This window comes from Ranitomeya imitator, chromosome 4 (assembly GCF_032444005.1).
Source record: "Ranitomeya imitator isolate aRanImi1 chromosome 4, aRanImi1.pri, whole genome shotgun sequence".
Taxonomy (NCBI): Eukaryota; Metazoa; Chordata; class Amphibia; order Anura; family Dendrobatidae; genus Ranitomeya; species Ranitomeya imitator.
The window spans coordinates 712,188,665-712,209,033 of NC_091285.1; the positions used below are offsets into that span (position 1 = coordinate 712,188,665).

Here is a 20,369-nt window from a genome sequence, read left to right on the forward strand (position 1 = left end):
TCAGATATTATTTTGCTACTAATAAATATATTTAAAAGAGCTGTCTTTTTAGTATAAAAATGTAACATGGAGTGTGGAAGTGGAATGCCAGCCCCTACGCGCATTTCGCGTAGGCATCTTCGGATGGCCCCCCCGAAGAAGCCTACGCGAAACACCGTGGGGGCTGGCATTCCACTTCCACACTACGACCATGATGGGTGAGGATCAGTCCTATACATGTGTATACTACTAGACGTTTGGTGGGACATATAGTGCTTGTTATGTTACGGACTATATACTTTATGAACCTGATACCTCGGGTTGGATTGTTTGCTACTAGTGTGGAATTGTGGAGGTGTTACCTGTATCCTTCGCTTTTGTAGTGACCTCTAAATGACTGTGTGCTTTTTACAATTTTGTATATGGTGATTTTAATACTTTGATTCTTTTCTGTTATTGAATAAATGTTACATTTTTATACTAAAAAGACAGCTCTTTTGACTTCATTTTTCCAATGATATATGCTGCTGAGAGTTACTGTCATGGTTTATTCTGGATAAATTGTTGCTCTGATCTATTTAATTATATAACAAATATATTTGTATTGAGGATTTGAAATAGTGCAGTAGTCCATTTAAAATGGGCAAGGCAAGGGGCAAGGGACAGGAAAGTGGACGTGATGATGATGGTGCATGCAGAGGACGAAGCCGTGGCCAAGGGGAAAGTGGGCATCACCAAAGACCCATATCTTCTCACTCGACCTTCCTGTCCCAGTTCCTAGGCAACCATAGCACACCACTATTGAAGCCAGAGCAGTGTGAAATGGTTGTTGGTTGGCTAGCGGATAATGCTTCCAGTCACTTAGCCACAACCACCACCAGGATGTCTTCCACACGGTCAAGTCTGAGTAGCCATGAGTTTGGCTCGGATATTCCTCACCCTGATCCTCCTTCCTCCCACCATGCCGAGTGCCCTGAATCTACTGATCCCACACTTGGACCCTCTGAAGAGCTGTTCAGTTTTCTATTTCAGTATTCAGTACTATCGGCCGGTTAACTTGAAGTGAGGACAGATGAGATCGCATGTAGAGATGCTCAAAGCTTTGACCAGTCCTGGGCACATGAAGGCAATGGTGGGAAAGTGTCAGAAGAGGTGGACGATGATGAGACACAATTGTCAGAAAGTCAGGAGGAGGAGCAGGGTGCGGATGTGGAAGACGAGGTGGTGGATGACTATGGGACTGACCCAACCTGGCAGGAGGACATGCAGGGCGAGGGCAGTAGCACACATGGGGAAGAAGGCATATCACCCCAACAGGCAGGAAGAAGCATTGTGGTGGCCACAGACAGAAGACATGCCTCCATTCGCCGTAACAAGAACATGAGGGAAGTTGCCATTCTCCTTCTCCCACCTGCTCTGTCTCTCTCTGCTTCTCCTCACTGCGTGCCCATGACGCCCACCCCCCTACACCCTCTCTCTAGATCGCTATGGAATGCCCTCTCCATCTTCAATAAACTCCATGGGATTCACGACCTCTTTACCTCTCGTAATTTTTTCTTTCTGCACATCACCGAAATATGGCTGACACCCTCTGACAAAGCCTCCCCTGCTGCACTATGTTACGGTGGCCTCCACTTCACCCACACTCCTCGCCCTGGCAACAAACATGGTGGAGGAGTGAGCCTTCTCCTTTCTTCCAACTGTACCTTTAACCCAATCCCACCTCTACCCTCCCTTATCCTCCCCTCTTTTGAAGTCCACTCTGTCCGCATCTACTCCCCCTACAACCTCCAAATGGCCATCATATACCGACCTCCGGGCCCAACCACTGCCTTTATTGACCAATTCTCAACCTGACTCCTTCACTTTCTGTCTGCTGACATTCCCACCATCATCATGGGTGACTTCAACATCCCCATTGACACCCACCAGTCAGCAGCCTCCAAACTCCTGTCCCTTACTTCATCCTTTGGACTTACTCAGTGGTCCTCCTCAGCCACCCACACAGATGGACACACATTAGTCCTGGTCTTCACCCGTTTATGCTCCCTATCTAACTTCACAACCTCCCCTCTCCCTCTTTCTGACCACCATCTACTCACTTTCTCATCCCTGTCCTCCTCACCTGTCACCCATGTCCAGCACCATGCACACCCACGCAAGAACCTCGCACACCTAGACACCCACACACTTTCTGACTCTATCCTACCACTGTCCTCTATATCCTCACTCCGTGACACAGACACTGCCACTGCTTTCTACAATGCCACTCTTGCATCAGCTATTGACACAGTCGCCCCTGTCATGCATAGCAGAGTGCAACGAACCAATAGACAAGCCTGGCACAATAACATCACTAAAAAGCTTCGGCAAGTATCCAGAATTTCAGAACGGCATTGGAAGAAAATGCATTCACAAGATGATTTCACTGCACTCAAACAAGCAACACTGGCATTCAAATCAGCTCTCACCTCGGCCTACTTCACAACCATCATATCTTCCTTATCCCACAACCCCAATCAGTTGTTCAACACTTTTAACTCCCTCCTCCGCCAACCACTGCCCCCTCCGAGTTCCCTAATCATTGCTGAGGACTTTGCCACGGACTTCAAAAATAAGATAGACCAAACAAGGCAAGTCTTTGTTGGCCAACCGCCACAACCCCTTTGTATGCCCAAACCCCATAACTTCACTCTCCAAAATCTCTTAAGGGGAGCTTGCTCATCTTCTCTCCAAATCACACCTCACTACTTGTGCACTTGACCCCATCCCATCCCACCTCCTCCCCAACCTCACCACCACACTAATCCCCTCCCTAACCCATCTCTTCAATCTTTCACTAACTTCTGGTACCTTCCCCTCTGCCTTCAAACATGCCACAATCACACCTATCCTCAAAAAGTCATTCCTTGACCCAAGCGGTATGTCCAGCTATCGCCCCATATCTTTGCTCCCATTTGCTTCCAAACTCCTTGAGCAGCACGTCCATTGTTATGGACCTGGTGGTTAGGAGCACCCGGAACGACCTGATGGTTAAACTAACACTGAACAAGCTCTGGGAAATGGGAGCTCTGCTGACCGCAACCCCTAATCCTATCACACACACTAGAAATAGCCGTGGAGCGTACCTAACTCTACCTAGACGCCTCTTCACAGCCTAAGAGCTAACTAGCCCTAGAGATAGAAAATAAAGCCTACCTTGCCTCAGAGAAATTCCCCAAAGGAAAAGGCAGCCCCCCACATATATTGACTGTGAGTTAAGATGAAAGTCACAAACACAGGAATGAAACAAGTTTCAGCAAAGGGAGGCCAGACTTACTAAACAGACTGAGGATAGAAAAGGTATCTTTGCGGTCAGCACAAAAAACTACAAAGACCACGCAGAGTGTGCAAAAAGACCTCCGCACCGACTCACGGTGCGGAGGTGCCACTCTGCATCCCAGAGCTTCCAGCTAGCAAGGCAAAATCATGATAGCAAGCTGGACAAGAAAACAATGAACAAATAATTAACTAGCAGGGACTTAGCTTCTGCTGGAGTAGACAGGTCACCAGAAAGATCCAAGAGCGAACTGAACCAGTACAAGAACACTGACAGCTGGCATGGAGTAACGATCTGAGTGGAGTTAAATAGAGCAGCCAGCCAAAGAATAAACTAAGTCACCTGTGGAAGGAACCTCAGAAGCAGCAGCTCCACTCACAGCCACCAGAGAGAGTCCATGGACAGAACTCGCCGAAGTACCATTCATGACCACAGGAGGGAGTTCGATAACAGAATTCACTACAGTCCATGCTGAACTTTCCTCTCAATTTGCATCTAACTCTCTCTTCGACAACCTACAATCTGGCTTCCGTCCCCACCATTCCACTGAGACAGCCCTGACCAAAATTACTAATGACTTACAGCAAAAGCTAACAGACAATTCTCTATACTCCTCCTCCTACACCTGTCCTCTGCCTTCGACACAGTTGACCACTGCCTCCTACTACAGATCCTCTCTTCCTTTGGGGTCAAAGAACTTGCCCTATCTTGGATCTCCTCATACCTTTCCAACCGCACATTTAGCGTTTCCTACTCCCATACTACCTCATCATCTCGCCCCTTCTCTGTTGGAGTCCCCCAAGGCTCTGTCCTAGGACCCTTACTCTTCTCAATCTATACACTTGGCCTGGGACAACTCATAAGGTCCTATGGCTTCCAGTACCATCTATATGCCGATGACACTCAGATCTACATCTCTGGCCCAGATGTCACCTCTCTGCTCTCTAGAATTCCAGAGTGTCTATTGGCCATATCCTCCTTCTTCTCCTCTCCCTTCCTCAAGCTCAATGTGGACAAATCTGAACTCATTATCTTTCCTCCATCTCGCATATCTTCCCTACCTGATCTATCTATCAAAATAAATGAAATCACACTTTCTCCTGTCACCAAAATCCTCGGAGTAACCCTTGACTCTGCCCTGTCCTTCAAACAGCACATCCAAGCTCTCACCACCTCCTGTCGCCTCCAGCTCAAAAATATTTCCAGAATCTGTCCTTTCCTTAACCCACACTCTACCAAAATGCTCATGCATACCCTAATCATCTCCTGCCTGGACTACTGTAACAAACTCCTCTGTGGCCTACCTTCTAACACTCTCGCACCCCTCCAGCCAATCCTTAACTCTGCTGCCCGACTAATTAATCTCTCTCTTCGCTACACTCCTGCTTCCCCTCTTTGCAAATCCCTTCACTGGCTCCCAATTTCCCAGCGTATCCAGTTTAAATTACTAACACTGACCTACAAAGCCATCCATAATCTTTCTCCTCTGTATATTTCCACACTAATCCACACTAATCTCTCAATATCTTCCCTCACGTAATCTCCGGTCCTCCCAAGACCTCCTCCTCTCCTCTATGCTTATTTGCTCCTCACCCAATCGCCTCCAAGACTTCTCTTGAATATCACCCGTCCTGTGGAATTCAGTGCCCCAACACATCCGGTTATCCACTACTTTTGGATCCTTCAAAAGAAACCTGAAAACCCATCTCTTCAAGAAAGCTTACAGCCTGTAAAGATCACATGGCCACCTCAACAACATTGGAGCTACTGCAACCCTCGACCTACTGTCTCCTTCCCCATAATCCTGTAGAATGTAAGCCCACAAGAGCAGGGTCCTTGCCCTCTGTGTCAGTCTGTCATTGTTAGTTTTGTTTACTGTAAGTGATATTTGTATTTTGATGTAACCCCTTCTCATGTACAGCACCATGGAATTAATGGTGCTATATAAATAAACTAGATTGTGGCCCGATTCTAGCGCATCGGGTATTCTAGAATATGCATGTCCCCGTAGTATATGGATAATGATGATTCCAGAATTCGTGGCAGACTGTGCCCGTCGCTGATTGGTCGAGGCAACCTTTATGACATCATCGTCGCCATGGCAACCATTATGACATCTACGTCGATACTGTGCCCGTCGCTGATTGGTCGAGGCGAATTCGCGGCAGACTGTGCCCGTCGCTGATTGGTCGAGGCAACCTTTATGACATCATCGTCGCCATGGCAACCATTATGACATCTACGTCGATACTGTGCCCGTCGCTGATTGGTCGAGGCCTGGCGGCCTCGACCAATCAGACGCGGGATGTCTACGTCCTTTATGACATCATCGTCGCTGTGCCCGTCGCTGATTGGTCGAGGCCTGGCGGCCTCGACCAATCAGAGACGCGGGATTTCTACGTCAATACTGTGCCCATCGCTGATTGGTCGAGGACGCGGGATTTCCAGGACAGACAGACAGACAGACAGACGGAAAAACCCTTAGACAATTATATATATAAATAATAATAATATTAATTCCAACTGTTAAATCTTCCCAAGTCTGGTTATTTTTTTAACACTCTGCTGATAACCCACACAGGCCATTTGCAGCACCTGCCATGCCCGCATCAGCAGGGGTAGCAAAACAAGCAGCCTGACCACCACCAGCATGATCAGGCACATGGCAGCAAAGCACCCGACTTTGTGGGCCAAACCCCAGGCTCCAGGACCACTGCCTGCAGGTCACACCACTGCTTCTTCCACTGTTTTGCAGAGAAGCCAATCCCCAGTACACTGTGCATGTGAAGATGCCACTAGACCTGCAACTGTTGCAGCACCATCATCAAGCCCGTCCACGCCTTGTCCCAGCACAGCCTTCAATTGTCTATAACTGAGTCTTTAGAACGCAAGTGAAAATACCCCAACAAAACACCCCACTGGCCACAGTCCTAAATTCTAATATTTTTCTTCTGCTTGCCCTAGAAATGCTGCCTTTTAGGAAGCTTTCTGCAACCTGATGGCAGTGGCCGTCCCAAGGTAAATGGTCCCCAGTTACCACTATTTCTCCCCTTGTGCTGCACCAGCATTACACCAGCATGTGTCCCACAACATTATCTGTGCCCTCAACAATGCTGTTACAGGGAAAGTCCACCTTACCATGGACACATGAACAAGTGCTTGTGCGCAGGGACTGTACATCTGACTGACAGCACACTGGGTTAACATAGTGGAAGCTGGGACCCAGTCAGGCCTTGGAATGGAATGCATCCTTCTGATGCCGAGGATTGTGGGCCCTACGTCAATCAGGTTTACCCCCACAGTCTACAGCTCCTGCACCCCCTCCTACTTCTCCTCTTTAGCCTCCACATAAGCACATCAGTCAGAAGCTGAAAGCACTGCAGCACTGCCTCAGCCAAGCTGCAACAGGCTGTGCTGAAGCTAATATGCTTAGGTGACAAACGCACAATGCTGAAGAGTTGTGGACAACGCTGAAAGAGTAGTCAGATTTTTGGCTGACACCGCTGAACCTACAGCCAGGCATGGTCGTGTGTGACAATGGCCGGAACCTGGTGATGGCTCTGAGGCAAGGTGAGCTTGCCTGGCCCGTGTGCTTAACGTCGTCATTCAACATTTTCCCAAAAGCTACCCGGAGCTGCCAGATCTGCTAGTGAAAGTACGCCATCTGTCTGCCCATTTTAGAAAGTCAGCTACAGCTTCAGCTGCCCTTGCCGTGCTTCAGCAGCGTTTGCAGCTTCCGGAACTCTACACTGCATACTGTATGTTGGAAAGGATTTGTGAGCAGAAAAGGGCAGTTGCTGACTACCAACATCAACAAGGCAGTCGGTATTCAGTTCAGACTCCACACATAAGACCTCAGGAGTGGACACGGATGTCCGACATATGTACCATCCTCCAAAACTTTGAGGACTGCACCAAGATAGTTAGTGGCCATGACGCCATAATTAGCATCACCATCCCACTTCTCTGCATTTTGTAAACCTCTCTACTCACAATTAAAGAGGATAAATTGCAGGTGGAGCATTAGGACATGGAGCAAGGAACCATACAGGTTGATTACACTCAGACCAGCCTCATGTCATCTCAACGTGGATTGGTAGACAATGAGGAAGAGAAGAAGGAGGAAGAACAGGAGCTTCTTTCATGCGCTATAGAAGGTACACAGCACAGCTGTCATACCGTCTGTTCAGTGTGGATGGCCTGAGGACAGGGAGGAGGAGGAGGACAGCATGGTCAGTCGTTCTGTTGGTGAGGACACAGAAATCTTGCCTGTTAGCAGTCTGGCATGCATGGCTGACTTTATGTTGCACTGTGTTTCCCGTGACCCTCGCATTAATACATTTTTCAGTGACACTCATTACTGGTTGGTGACACTTCTAGATCCGCACTACAAGGAGAACTATCAATCTTTTCTTCCAGAGGCAGACAGGTGTATTAAAATAGTGCAGTAACACAGGGCCCATGTAGCGGAATTACTAAAAAAATTTTCCATCTGAGAACGCTGGCAGCAGACATCAGAGTTTGTTGTGAAACCAAGGAGTACAAGTGAGAGAGACAGAAGTACAATCCAGGTCAGGCTGGAGAACAATGGCAAAGTTCTGGGACAGTTTTCTCAGACCCTCCCATCGTTCCGGCACAGAGGCAAGGGGTGCTGTCACAAGAAGTGCATTTTTGGGAAGATGCTGAGGGAGTATCTTGCAGATCGTACAAACGTCCTCCGGGATTCCTCTGTGTCTTTTAATTATTGGGTATCCAACCTGGACACATGGCATGAACTGGCTCTCAACGCCTTGGAGATCCTGGCCTGTCCTGCTGCTAGCGTTCTGTCAGAGCGGGTTTTTAGTGCCGCAGGTGGAATTATAACTTATATGCGCATCCGCCTTGTCAACTGAAAATGCTGACAGGCTGACTCTTATAAAAATGAACATGGGCTGGATGGGGCAAGAATTCTTTACACCAGCGAATGAAAACAGCTAAACATAACCTCAAGTACATTGTCCTTTTTGTGGAGGTGTATTCTCATGCACCTCTTCACGCTTCCTGGTTTGGTCTATTTGGTGTTGTCCTCCTCCTTATCCTCATGCTCATCATCAACAACCACTAGAACACCATGGTGTACGTATTCCATGATGCAAAAGTCACTACATTTTTGTGCAAGGGTGTTTTTATGATGCCCGTTACTAATTTGAAATAAAAACAATTTTTACTCCCCCAAGGGGAAATGATTGTCAGCTCATGCACTTAGTGTATGGGCATTACAAATCTAGGAGACCCACTCCTTTAAATTGGGACTAGTTTTTAATATGGATTTCCTTCACGTCTTATCATCCACCATCACTAAATCACCAGGGTTAACGTGTTCCATACTGCTACAGACAGTCAATTTTTTGGCAAGGGTGTCTATGATCCCCATGAAATATTTTTCAAAAATTAACCCCCCATGGGGCAATGTTTGTCAGCCCATACACTTAGTGTATGGGCATTACGAGTCTAGAAGACCCTCTCCTTTGTAATGGGACAGTTTTTTTATGAGGCCCTCCTCCATGTTTCTTCCATGGGGTATTGAGGTGCATGCAAATTTGGGCCAAGGCGGCCCTTGCATTCAATACATAAGGAAACAGTATGACAGGACCTACTGAAGACTGTGAAGTGGGTTTTCCTGTGGCCATCCAGTACCTGGGTTCAAAGGATTCTTTGGGTGAATATGACTACTTGACAGCTGGCAGTCCTTGCATTTAATGCAACATTTTTTTAGGAAGCCCTCCTGTACCTCTCGCGGAAGGGGTATTGGGGTGCGTCGTAATTCTTGGCAGTCAAGCCACCCACTGCATAGGCAATAACAGTATAGGAGATCCACTGTATAATAATGGCCGCTTAAGAATATTTATGCCACCTGATGCCCCTCTAAAAATAGGCTCTGTGACTTTAAGAGTTCCTCCTTCATAAATGAAACAAGATGGGTCTGCTTATGTGTCACCCACCACATGGCCAGCTAGGGGGGTTACATGTTACAATGACATTTCCCAGTGAATGCATTTGTGTTGGTTTAAAGCAATATTAAAGTTGAAAAACGCATCAAAAACACTGTATGTGAACATAGCCCAAGTGGTGGAGGAACGTTTTTGTCTGGGGTTAATTATTTTGCCTTACATACAAGTCATAACCCTGGAAAGGATGAACCTTAACATATTTCCCAGCAAAATCCATTTTGGTTTCATTTCTGTATGTTTTTTTGGTGCACCTGTAAAAATGCCGTGAAACTCTGACAACATTACGTACATCTGTGACCTAGGAGTCAGGAATGCTTCCAGGGGCGATCCCCATGATGTTCCTGTGTCATTTGAGCAGTGTTTCCATCATTTTCAGATGTTTTTAGACCTTAAAAGGACCCCCAGGGGGATTGCGGCAAAAATACTCGGGTTTCCCATAGACTTACATTGGGCTCGTTTCTCGGGTATAGAGTACCCGAGTATTCCAACTTGCTCAACCCAAGCAACGGGCACCCAAGCATTTTAGTGCTCGCCCATCACTAATGTAGATGCATTTCTCTGTGGAATTGGCCCACTTGGTTCTCACTTAGATGAGGACACCAGAAAAAAATGTAGAATAATGATTATATTTATATCTGGTCTCTAATTTCCGTGGATCAACTTACTGTTGACAAGTAAAGGAGATCAGTCGGGAGGCTATTTAATAGACACAGGCAAAAGGTGGCAAACACAATAAACAATTGGTTGCAAGCTTTTACAGTTTTACATTGTATTATGGGCCAGAAGCACCCGAAACGCTCCTCAGAACTATTCATATACCAAGATATGATATAACTCATATAAAGCCCACGACGACACCACCTGGTGGCGATATGACGAGGAGTTCCAGAGGCGACTGGTCCTACAACCAGAGATTGGCTGGGTGGTAAGAGCAACCGATTTCTGGCTGCGTCTTATATTGTCTCAAAAGCACTTCCCCTTTTCAGCAGTGGCTACTGGTCAAACTGTAATAGGCCAAAATTCAGTGGTTATATGCATACCTGGGGCCTGTTTGTTGTGCAACGATGGGCACTGTTGCTTTTGTGGACTCTGTAAATAAAAGCACATATTTTCCGTATGTGTGGGATCCCATCCCGCTGCATGGTGTGCCCGTCCCACAGGAAAACTACCAACCGATCCCCCTCAACCAGGACATAATGACCCCGGTGAGCGATGTCACGAAAGGCCCGTGGTCGGATCGGTATCCTAACAAAGACGCGGTGGGCCACATACATTCCAGCTTCACGTACTGTTTCTTTATTCCATTTAAATTAAACACCCAGGTACTCTCTGTAAAGAGATTGATAAAGACGTTGCGCTAGGTAGAATGGCCTTTTCAAGACCGTCCTCAATGTCCTACACATCCACAGCAGTTGCTCTGGTACGGGATGCAGGAGCTGGAGCATGGCTAGCAAAATCAGACATTGAGCCTGCTTTTTGCTTATTACTGGTTCATCCTGATTGCTGCCACGTACTTTCATGCCAAGTGGACGATGATTACTTCTACGATACGTGCCTTCCAATGGGTTATTCTAGTTCATGTTACTACTTTGAACTGCTCATTTCGTTTTAAAATTGGGTGGTAAGGTCCGAAACAGGCAGTTATGCCGCCACTCATTATTTGGATGACTATGAATACAGATTTATGTCAAATTTTACTTGATGATTTTAAAATTATCACTTGACGTTTCGGCACACTCCCTTTCCTAGGAATTGAAATTGATACCATAGCAATGGTTTTCCGTCTGCCTGCTGTTAAAATGGAAAAACTCTTCATCTGGTGGAGGGTTTCTGCTCCGTGTGGAAGGTAACCCCCTTGCAGACGCAGTCTTTGCTATGTTTACTGGGTTTTGCTTGCAGGGTTATGCCAGTAGCAGAGTTTTTTCTCAGCAGTTGTCATTACCAACCAAAGGTTCATCACAACCTGACCACAGAATAAGGACCAACAGGTCCTGACATACTGTTTTAGAAGTTTGGAAGACGTTCTTGGTTTCATTTAATGGTCACAAGTGCTTTATGTCAACAGAAATTTTGAATCTGGAATTAAGATTATTTTCAAGAGCTGATGAATGTGGGGGGTTTTGTAGCGGTTTTCGGCACACACTGGTGGCATGTGGCCAACATAACGGATAAAGCCTGTGTCAAAACCAGGCCCTTCTGAATCTTTTTCCAATAGTGGCGGCAGTAGAACTTTGGGGTTTGCACCTATCAAATATGAAAGCTTGTTTCCTTACAGATGACGTCAATGTTACGCATTGCATAAACCACATGTCTTCTTCTTCTCTTTCTGTACAGGAAAGATAAATATCTTGGTACCGTGTTAGCCAGTAGATAGAAAAATATTTAGAATTGAGAGTCCTCAGTGGTTGATCAACCACTGAGGACTCTCAATTCTAAATATTTCTCTTTCTGTAGTGAGCCTTCTCCGCTGGTTAGCACTGCTATGTTTGAGCTACAATACATGGCCCTGGACACGCAAAATGCTGGAAGCTAATAACGCCCTTACTAACAATGTATCACATTTTGATCGGCGGGCTTTCAGAGATCTCTTCCCCAATGCCCACCCATCAGGATCTCCTTGCCCCCCTTCCCTCTGGGACGTAGTAACGAACTACTGATGCCATGAGTTTGTTGCACCGTTGTGCCATTGACCTGGCAAGCATATGGTAAGGCATGGGAGGAGCGATGCGTCTTGATAGGAGGCAGACCGGTGGGAAATAGTTACCAATCCAGACTGGATGTTACTATTGATTTTCTTTTGCAGCTCACTAAAAAGGATATGTCAGAAACATGAGTAATTATGGTATTACATGCAGGGGAAAATGACCTGTGCTCGTACAAGGTGGCTGAATTGATGACAAAGATGAAGTCTGACATGAAGCATTTTCATTTTTTTTCCTGAGCTCGTCCTAGTGTGGTCTGTAATTGTCCCTAGGAAAGTTAGGCTAGGAGCTAAAGACGACATGGCCATCGAGTAATAAGTAATAAGATGTATAATTATGTGCTTAATTCTAAAACTCTGGGCAAAACCGTCAATGAAAAAGACCTGGGTGTATGGGTGGATGACAAACTCCTATTCAGTGGCCAGTGTCAGGCAGCTGCTACAAAGGCAAATAAAATAATGGGATGCAATAAAAGAGGCATAGATGCTCATGAGGAGAACATAATTTTACCTCTATACAAGTCACTAGTGCGACCACACTTAGAATACTGTGCACAGTTCTGGTCTCCGGTGTATAAGAAAGACATAGCTGAACTGGAGCGGGTGCAGAGAAGAGCGACCAAGGTTATTAGAGGACTGGGGGGTCTGCAATACCAAGATAGGTTATTACACTTGGGGCTATTTAGTTTGGAAAAACGAAGACTAAGGGGTGATCTTATGTTAATGTATAAATATATGAGGGGGCAGTACAAAGACCTTTCTGATGAGCTTTTTAATCATAGACCTGAAACCGGAACAAGGGGGCATCCTCTGCGTCTGGAGGAAAGAAGGTTTAGGCATAATAACAGACGCGGATTCTTTACTGTAAGAGCAGTGAGACTATGGAACTCTCTGCCGTATGATGTTGTAATGAGTGATTCATTACTTAAATTTAAGAGGGGACTGGATGCCTTTCTGGAAAAGTATAATGTTACAGGGTATATACACTAGATTCCTTGATAGGGCGTTGATCCAGGGAACTAGTCTGATTGCCGTATGTGGAGTCGGGAAGGAATTTTTTTCCCCAAGGTGGAGATTACTTTTTGCCACATGGTTTTTTTTTGCCTTCCTCTGAATCAACATGTTAGGGCAAGTTAGGTTAGGCTATGGGGTGAACTAGATGGACATATAGTCTTCCTTCAACCTTAATAACTATGTAACTATGCAACAGTGAAGAGCAGCAGATGCTGGAGACTCCGCACCTTAGTTTAGTCAACTGGTAATAGACTCTGGAACTGTTGTTTTGCTTTTCAAAACCTTAGATCCAACATAGTCTCGCTGCTGACAGTGCTTACTGACCCATCACTACGGCTACTTGACACTTACGTCGTTTGGCGTACGTAGCAATGCGTCATTTTGGTGAAAAAAACGCATCCTGCAAATGTGCCCGCAGGATGCGTTTTTTCTCCATAGACTTGTATTGCCGACGCATTGCGACGTATGGCCACAAGTCGCATCCGTCATGCAACGGACGCATCGTGTTTTTGGCGGATGAGACGCACAAAAAACGTCCAATGTAACGTTTTTTGAGCGTCGTGCCCGTCATTTTTGACCACGCATGCGCGGCCACAACGCCGCTCCCTCCTCCCCGCTTATCGCAATGGGCAGCGGATGTGTTGTAAAACTGCATCCGCAGCCACGTTGTGCTACATTTAACACACTGTCCGTCGGTACGTCAGGCCGATGGTTTGCGACGGCCCCGTACCGACGCAAGTGGGAAAGTAGCATAACTTCTTCTACTCTCCTGCATACAGACTATATAGTTAATTTCTGACATCTCTCTCTCTCTCTTGTTTTCCTAATATCATTTTTTTTATTTCTCCTTATTCCCCAGACTTTCCTCCCCTGGGCATTGGTGCATCATCTTGGGTATGGGACAGAGTCTTCTGAGTCTACATATACAGCAGATCGGCAGAGCTCCAGTCCGTGGCAGTGCGTAGATGCCGTCATTGTGGCCCGTTGGCTCGTTTTGATTTTGCAGCAATTTGAAATCATTTTATTTTTTTTATTTTTTTTTGTAAATGAACGTTTTTTGGTTTTTAGCAAATTTTAGAACAAAAAGAAAATAACAAACAACTGAAAAGGGACAAAGCTCATTTCAAAGGTGAGTACAAACAGAAAAAACTCACAAAACCTCCATTACATTAATAATAATAATAATAATAATAAAATGTATGACTACACATTGGAGGCAGATTTCTCAATAAACAACAAGGTATTCTATTCTGGCGTGGGCAGATGGTGTAGCGGGGGATGGGAATGTGAGGGGGCTCTTAATAATAATAATAATAATAATAAATAATACATTGCGCTGTTTTTTAAACAATTTTTTTTTATCCAAAACATAAAATCTATTTATGATCTAACATTTATCTTCCTTCTTATCACATAATTCTTGGTCTTGATGTTGCCTCCCGGTGCAGCAATAAATGCACTTGAGGGAGAATTAGCACTATATCATATACAGTGGGGCAAAAAAGTATTTAGTCAGTCAGCAATAGTGCAAGTTCCACCACTTAAAAAGATGAGAGGCGTCTGTAATTTACATCATAGGTAGACCTCAACTATGGGAGACAAACTGAGAAACAAAAATCCAGAAAATCACATTGTCTGTTTTTTTAACATTTTATTTGCATATTATGGTGGAAAATAAGTATTTGGTCAGAAACAAACAATCAAGATTTCTGGCTCTCACAGACCTGTAACTTCTTCTTTAAGAGTCTCCTCTTTCCTCCACTCATTACCTGTAGTAATGGCACCTGTTTAAACTTGTTATCAGTATAAAAAGACACCTGTGCACACCCTCAAACAGTCTGACTCCAAACTCCACTATGGTGAAGACCAAAGAGCTGTCAAAGGACACCAGAAACAAAATTGTAGCCCTGCACCAGGCTGGGAAGACTGAATCTGCAATAGCCAACCAGCTTGGAGTGAAGAAATCAACAGTGGGAGCAATAATTAGAAAATGGAAGACATACAAGACCACTGATAATCTCCCTCGATCTGGGGCTCCACGCAAAATCCCACCCCGTGGGGTCAGAATGATCACAAGAACGGTGAGCAAAAATCCCAGAACCACGCGGGGGGACCTAGTGAATGAACTGCAGAGAGCTGGGACCAATGTAACAAGGCCTACCATAAGTAACACACTACGCCACCATGGACTCAGATCCTGCAGTGCCAGACGTGTCCCACTGCTTAAGCCAGTACATGTCTGGGCCCATCTGAAGTTTGCTAGAGAGCATTTGGATGATCCAGATAAGTTTTGGGAGAATGTCCTATGGTCTGATGAAACCAAACTGGAACTGTTTGGAAGAAACACAACTTGTCGTGTTTGGAGGAAAATGAATACTGAGTTGCATCCATCAAACACCATACCTACTGTAAGGCATGGTGGTGGAAACATCATGCTCTGGGGCTGTTTCTCTGCAAAGGGGCCAGGACGACTGATCCGGGTACATGAAAGAATGAATGGGGCCATGTATCGTGAGATTTTGAGTGCAAACCTCCTTCCATCAGCAAGGGCATTGAAGATGAAACGTGGCTGGGTCTTTCAACATGACAATGATCCAAAGCACACCACCAGGGCAACGAAGGAGTGGCTTCGTAAGAAGCATTTCAAGGTCCTGGAGTGGCCTAGCCAGTTTCCAGATCTCAACCCTATAGGAAACCTTTGGAGGGAGTTGAAAGTCCGTGTTGCCAAGCGAAAAGCCAAAAACATCACTGCTCTAGAGGAGATCTGCATGGAGGAATGGGCCAACATACCAACAACAGTGTGTGGCAACCTTGTGAAGACTTACAAAAAACGTTTGACCTCTGTCATTGCCAACAAAGGATATATTACAAAGTATTGAGATAAAATTTTGTTTCTGACCAAATACTTATTTTCCACCATAATATGCAAATAAAATGTTAAAAAAACAGACAATGTGATTTTCTGGATTTTTTTTCTCAATTTGTCTCCCATAGTTGAGGTCTACCTATGATGTAAATTACAGACGCCTCTCATCTTTTTAAGTGGTGGAACTTGCACTATTGCTGACTGACTAAATACTTTTTTGCCCCACTGTATAGGGAAGCACGGCGGCTCAGTGGTTAGCGTTATATAATATTTATGGGTTTCCTCCAGTTTATCTGGTTTCCTCCCACACTCCAATGGCGACATGTGTGGTAATGCCTGCACAGATTAATGGCGCCATGTGAGTAAAGTGAATTCCAAACAGTTTTTCCGAACAAGAATTTTAGTATAAAGCTTGCCGAAACAAAATTTGCCCTCAGTTTTCCATTCCGGACATGATTTCAAATGTCAAGAAGTTTTATCTGTAACTATATAATAAAAACCTACAGAATTTGGCCAATGCCATTGAGCCAAGGTTAAACCAAGCACACTGGTTGTAGTCAAATATGCACTAATAAAATCTATGAAGAGAGACTACACTGACCACGAATAATTCAATGGCATAACTTTATTATTATCACATAAAAACATGCATAGACACGTATTAGAATGAAATGAGTGCTTATATTTACATTAATCCAATGATTCTAAATATCTAAAATAATGGCTCCAAAATGCAGCAATTGATGAAGTGTTACCGGACAAACTAAAAGAGATATTTGGAAGTAGAATGGGGGGAAGATGACGTCCCTAAATATAGTAAATGTTTCTAATACATAAATTCTGTTCTACAATATCACACCCCCTGATGAAGCTACGGCGAAACATGCGGCAGATGCAAACATCTGAGATGACGCGGTTTGTTTTATCCTGTCTTATTTTTACTGTGTCTTATCCTTTGTCCCTGTGTGGTCTTTTATGTGGATGCATCAGTCCTGGCTCAATCATTATAAGCTTATGAGGGAAATATCGTCGTTCATGCCGTAGTATGCAGTGTATTATTTCTAGGACTCTTTTTGCCCTTTGCAGTGTTTTTTTTTTTGCATACTTATCATTGCACTTCATTGGATGCTTGCATATAGTGTTACTTTTTTTTAATGAATTACTATTCTATGCACTAAGCACTTTTTCCCTTACATATCTCCCTCTATTACTGGTGATATTACAGAATGGAATTTATAAATTACAAATGTTCGCACTAAATGAAAATATCCACAGGGACAAAAGCTAAGAAACAGTCAACATTATAAGACTCGCACATTTCGCCATGGCTTCATCAGGGGGGGAAGATATTGCAGAATGGAATTTGTATATGAGAAACGAACATTTACCATATTTAGGGAAATCGAAGAACGAAGTGATTCCGTCTGGCACCATCCCAGTAGGTAGAAATCTAGACAACTTTATTAAGGCATGTCAAGCCATGGTTACATAGAATAAAATGCCTGACATGTTTCTGGCACGATAAATGTACCTTTCCTGCATTTAAGGGCGCATTAATCACCCCAGAAATGTCAGACATTTTATTCTCTTTTAACCATGGCTTGACATGCCTTAATAAAGTTGTTTAGATCTTTACCTACTGGGATGGTGCCGGACGGAATCCTTTCTTCGATATCTATGGCCGCGCTCAACAGCGGGATCGGCACCCATCTTTGAACCATTATACCCGACCTCATTTGGACGCATCCATTGCTGCGTTGGAAGCTCCCTGACCCTCTCTTTTTACGTATTTAGTGAAGTCATCTTCCCCCTATTCTACTATTATATACCTTTTTTTTTATTTGTTCTCTAACACTTTATCAATTGCTGCATTTTGGAGACATTTTCTAGACATATGTTGAATTTTTAGATTCATGCAAACATATCCGCTCATTTGGTTAGTGATATTTATAAGATCGTTTCCAGGTAGGTACATGTTTAAAAGCTTTTATATGATTATTATTGTTTATTTATTTAGCACCATTAATTCCATGGTGCTGTACATGAGAAGGGGTTACATACAGAGTTATAGATATTGTTTACAGGAAACAAATTTACGATGACAGACTGTTACCGGGGGGAGAGGACCCTGTCCCTGCGGACTTACATTCTACGGGGTAATGGGGAAGAGACAGAAGGTCAAGGGGTGCGGCAGCTCCGGTATTCATATGAATATGATAATAATGCTATGTCTTTGAATTATTTATGGTTTGTGTATTCTTTCACTCTAGCTTCATAATGACAGTATATTCCATTTGTGTTCCAATGTTTCAGCTTTAACTGTTTCTTTCATCACTAGGCTCTTGCTGTTTCAAAATGTTTTCTCTGTGATCGATGTTTTATCAGTGTTTCAATGTGGTGCTGCATATCGGAGACATTCATCCTTTAGAGCCATGCATTTATGATAGACAACCTCCATGATTTGGCATCTGGTAGCATCTTGGAGGTTGGAGAAAACCATAAATGACCATGTGCATGAAGTCAGCTGAAGCATGATTTGTTTTTTAGGTAATTGATTCTTATGGAACACACCGAGTCGTCATCTTTGTAATTACAATATATATTTGTATCTAGGTCATGAGTGGAATCTGTAGGACGAGTAGGAGAGAATTCTTTCTTCTTGGCTTCAATCATTTTCAGAGTTTGACTCCCTTCCTCTTCACCCTGTTCCTAATTGTCTACATATTGACCGTGGTTGGAAATGTTTTAGTCGTCATCCTGGTATCGATCAGTCATCGTCTTAAAACCCCTATCTTTGTAATTACACTATATATTTGTATCTAGGTCATGAGTGGGATCAATAGGACGAGTAGGAGAGAATTCTTTCTTCTTGGCTTCAATCATTTTCAGAGTTTGACTCCCTTCCTCTTCACCCTGTTCCTAATCGTCTACATATTGACCGTGGTCGGAAATGTTTTGGTCGTCATCCTGGTATCGATCAGTCATCGCCTTAAAACCCCTATGTATCTATTCCTCAGGAACCTTTCAATCTGTGAAGTCCTTTTTACTACAAATATTGTGCCCAAAATGCTCCAGGTCCTTCTACAAGGAGGAAGCACCATTTCATTTACTGGCTGTATGACCCAACTCTACATGTTTGGAGCCACAGGGATGGCAGAATGTCTTCTTCTCACCTCAATGTCCTATGATCGGTACTTGGCCATCTGCAAGCCTTTGCACTATTCCTCCATCATGAATTTCAAGCAGCATCTGTACTTGGTCATCTTCTCTTGGCTGTATGGTCTAGTCCTACCTATAATTGCCGTAAGTCTCATCTATAGTTTTGACTTCTGTGACTCCAATACCCTTGACCACTTCTTCTGTGATCTTGCTCCAATCCTTGAACTATCTTGCTCCGACACCTCGATTGTGGAATTTGAAGTTTTTGCTCAATCTATTCCTGTCTTTATCTTTACCTTTACCTACATTGTAGGAACGTACTTCAATATTTTTCTGGCCATCATGAGGATACCCTCTGAAATTGGGCGCCAAAAGGCTTTCTCTACCTGTAGCTCCCATCTGACTGTAGTGTGCACTTATTACGGTACCATGATCATTTTATATGTCACCCCGAACAGGCGGCAGTCAATAACAGTCAACAAGACACTTTCCTTGCTGTACAGTGTGGTGACCCCATTGCTAAATCCAGTTATCTATAGTCTGAGAAATCAAGAAATACGGAAATCACTTTCTTCACTTTTTAAAAGAAAAGTATAAACGCAGCATTTTTTTGGTGTTTGTAACAGTTGTTCTAGGCAGGATGCCACATTTAAAAATATAAATTATTTGTGCTAAATTTGTGTTCCTGAAACAAGGCCGCATTTCTACATAAAAAATATTTTGTGTTAGTAATATTTTGGTCTAGACAGGAGTCCACATTTGAAAATATAAATTATTTGTGCTAATACTGTGGTCCTGGAACCAGGCAATATTACAGTATAGCATAATTTTGCGCTCCTATTTTTGCTCTGTCCAGGAGGCAACATTTGAGAATCTAAATTGTCTGTTCTGAAACCGTGCTCCAGAAAGCACACCACATTTCAAAATCTAATAATTTTGTGTTCATATTTTTGCTGCATCCAGGAGGCCCTATTTGCTAATCAAAATAAAAAGTTCTAATATTGTGATTCAGGCACACTATCTCAGAAAATAAATACTGATTGTTCATTTAGTGACAGGTGACTGACAGGTCTGGGCCTAAGGTTGTGAAGCAGTTGGTTAAAAAAGAGTTAAGGTATTGTCTCACAGTGGCACTTTGGTCGCTACGACGGCACGATCCGTGACGCTCCAGCGTCGCTCCATTATCGCTCCAGCGTCGTAGACAGCGGTCACACTTTGCAATGCACGGTGCTGGAGCGATAATTTCATGACGTATTTGCGATGTAGAATCAGCAGAGGAGGTGGAGAATATCATGCACACCTTTGTTACACGATGCGATCATGCCGCCACAGCAGGACACT

General features: G+C 44.2%; 1 protein-coding gene across 1 annotated transcript; it reads left to right on the forward strand.

The window, feature by feature from the left end:
• The first annotated feature begins 18,594 nt into the window (after nt 1–18,594).
• Nucleotides 18,595–19,625, forward strand: LOC138674879 (olfactory receptor 10A3-like). Its single transcript, XM_069762701.1, has one exon. The coding sequence runs from the start codon at nt 18,696–18,698 to the stop codon at nt 19,623–19,625; it is 930 nt and encodes a 309-aa protein (XP_069618802.1). The 5' UTR covers nt 18,595–18,695.
• Nucleotides 19,626–20,369: the final 744 nt, after the last annotated feature.

Excerpts from the sequence above, each read along its gene's own strand:
- LOC138674879 (XM_069762701.1), top strand. The coding sequence starts at position 18,696 with ATGAGTGGGATCAATAGGACGAGTAGGAGAGAATTCTTTCTTCTTGGC.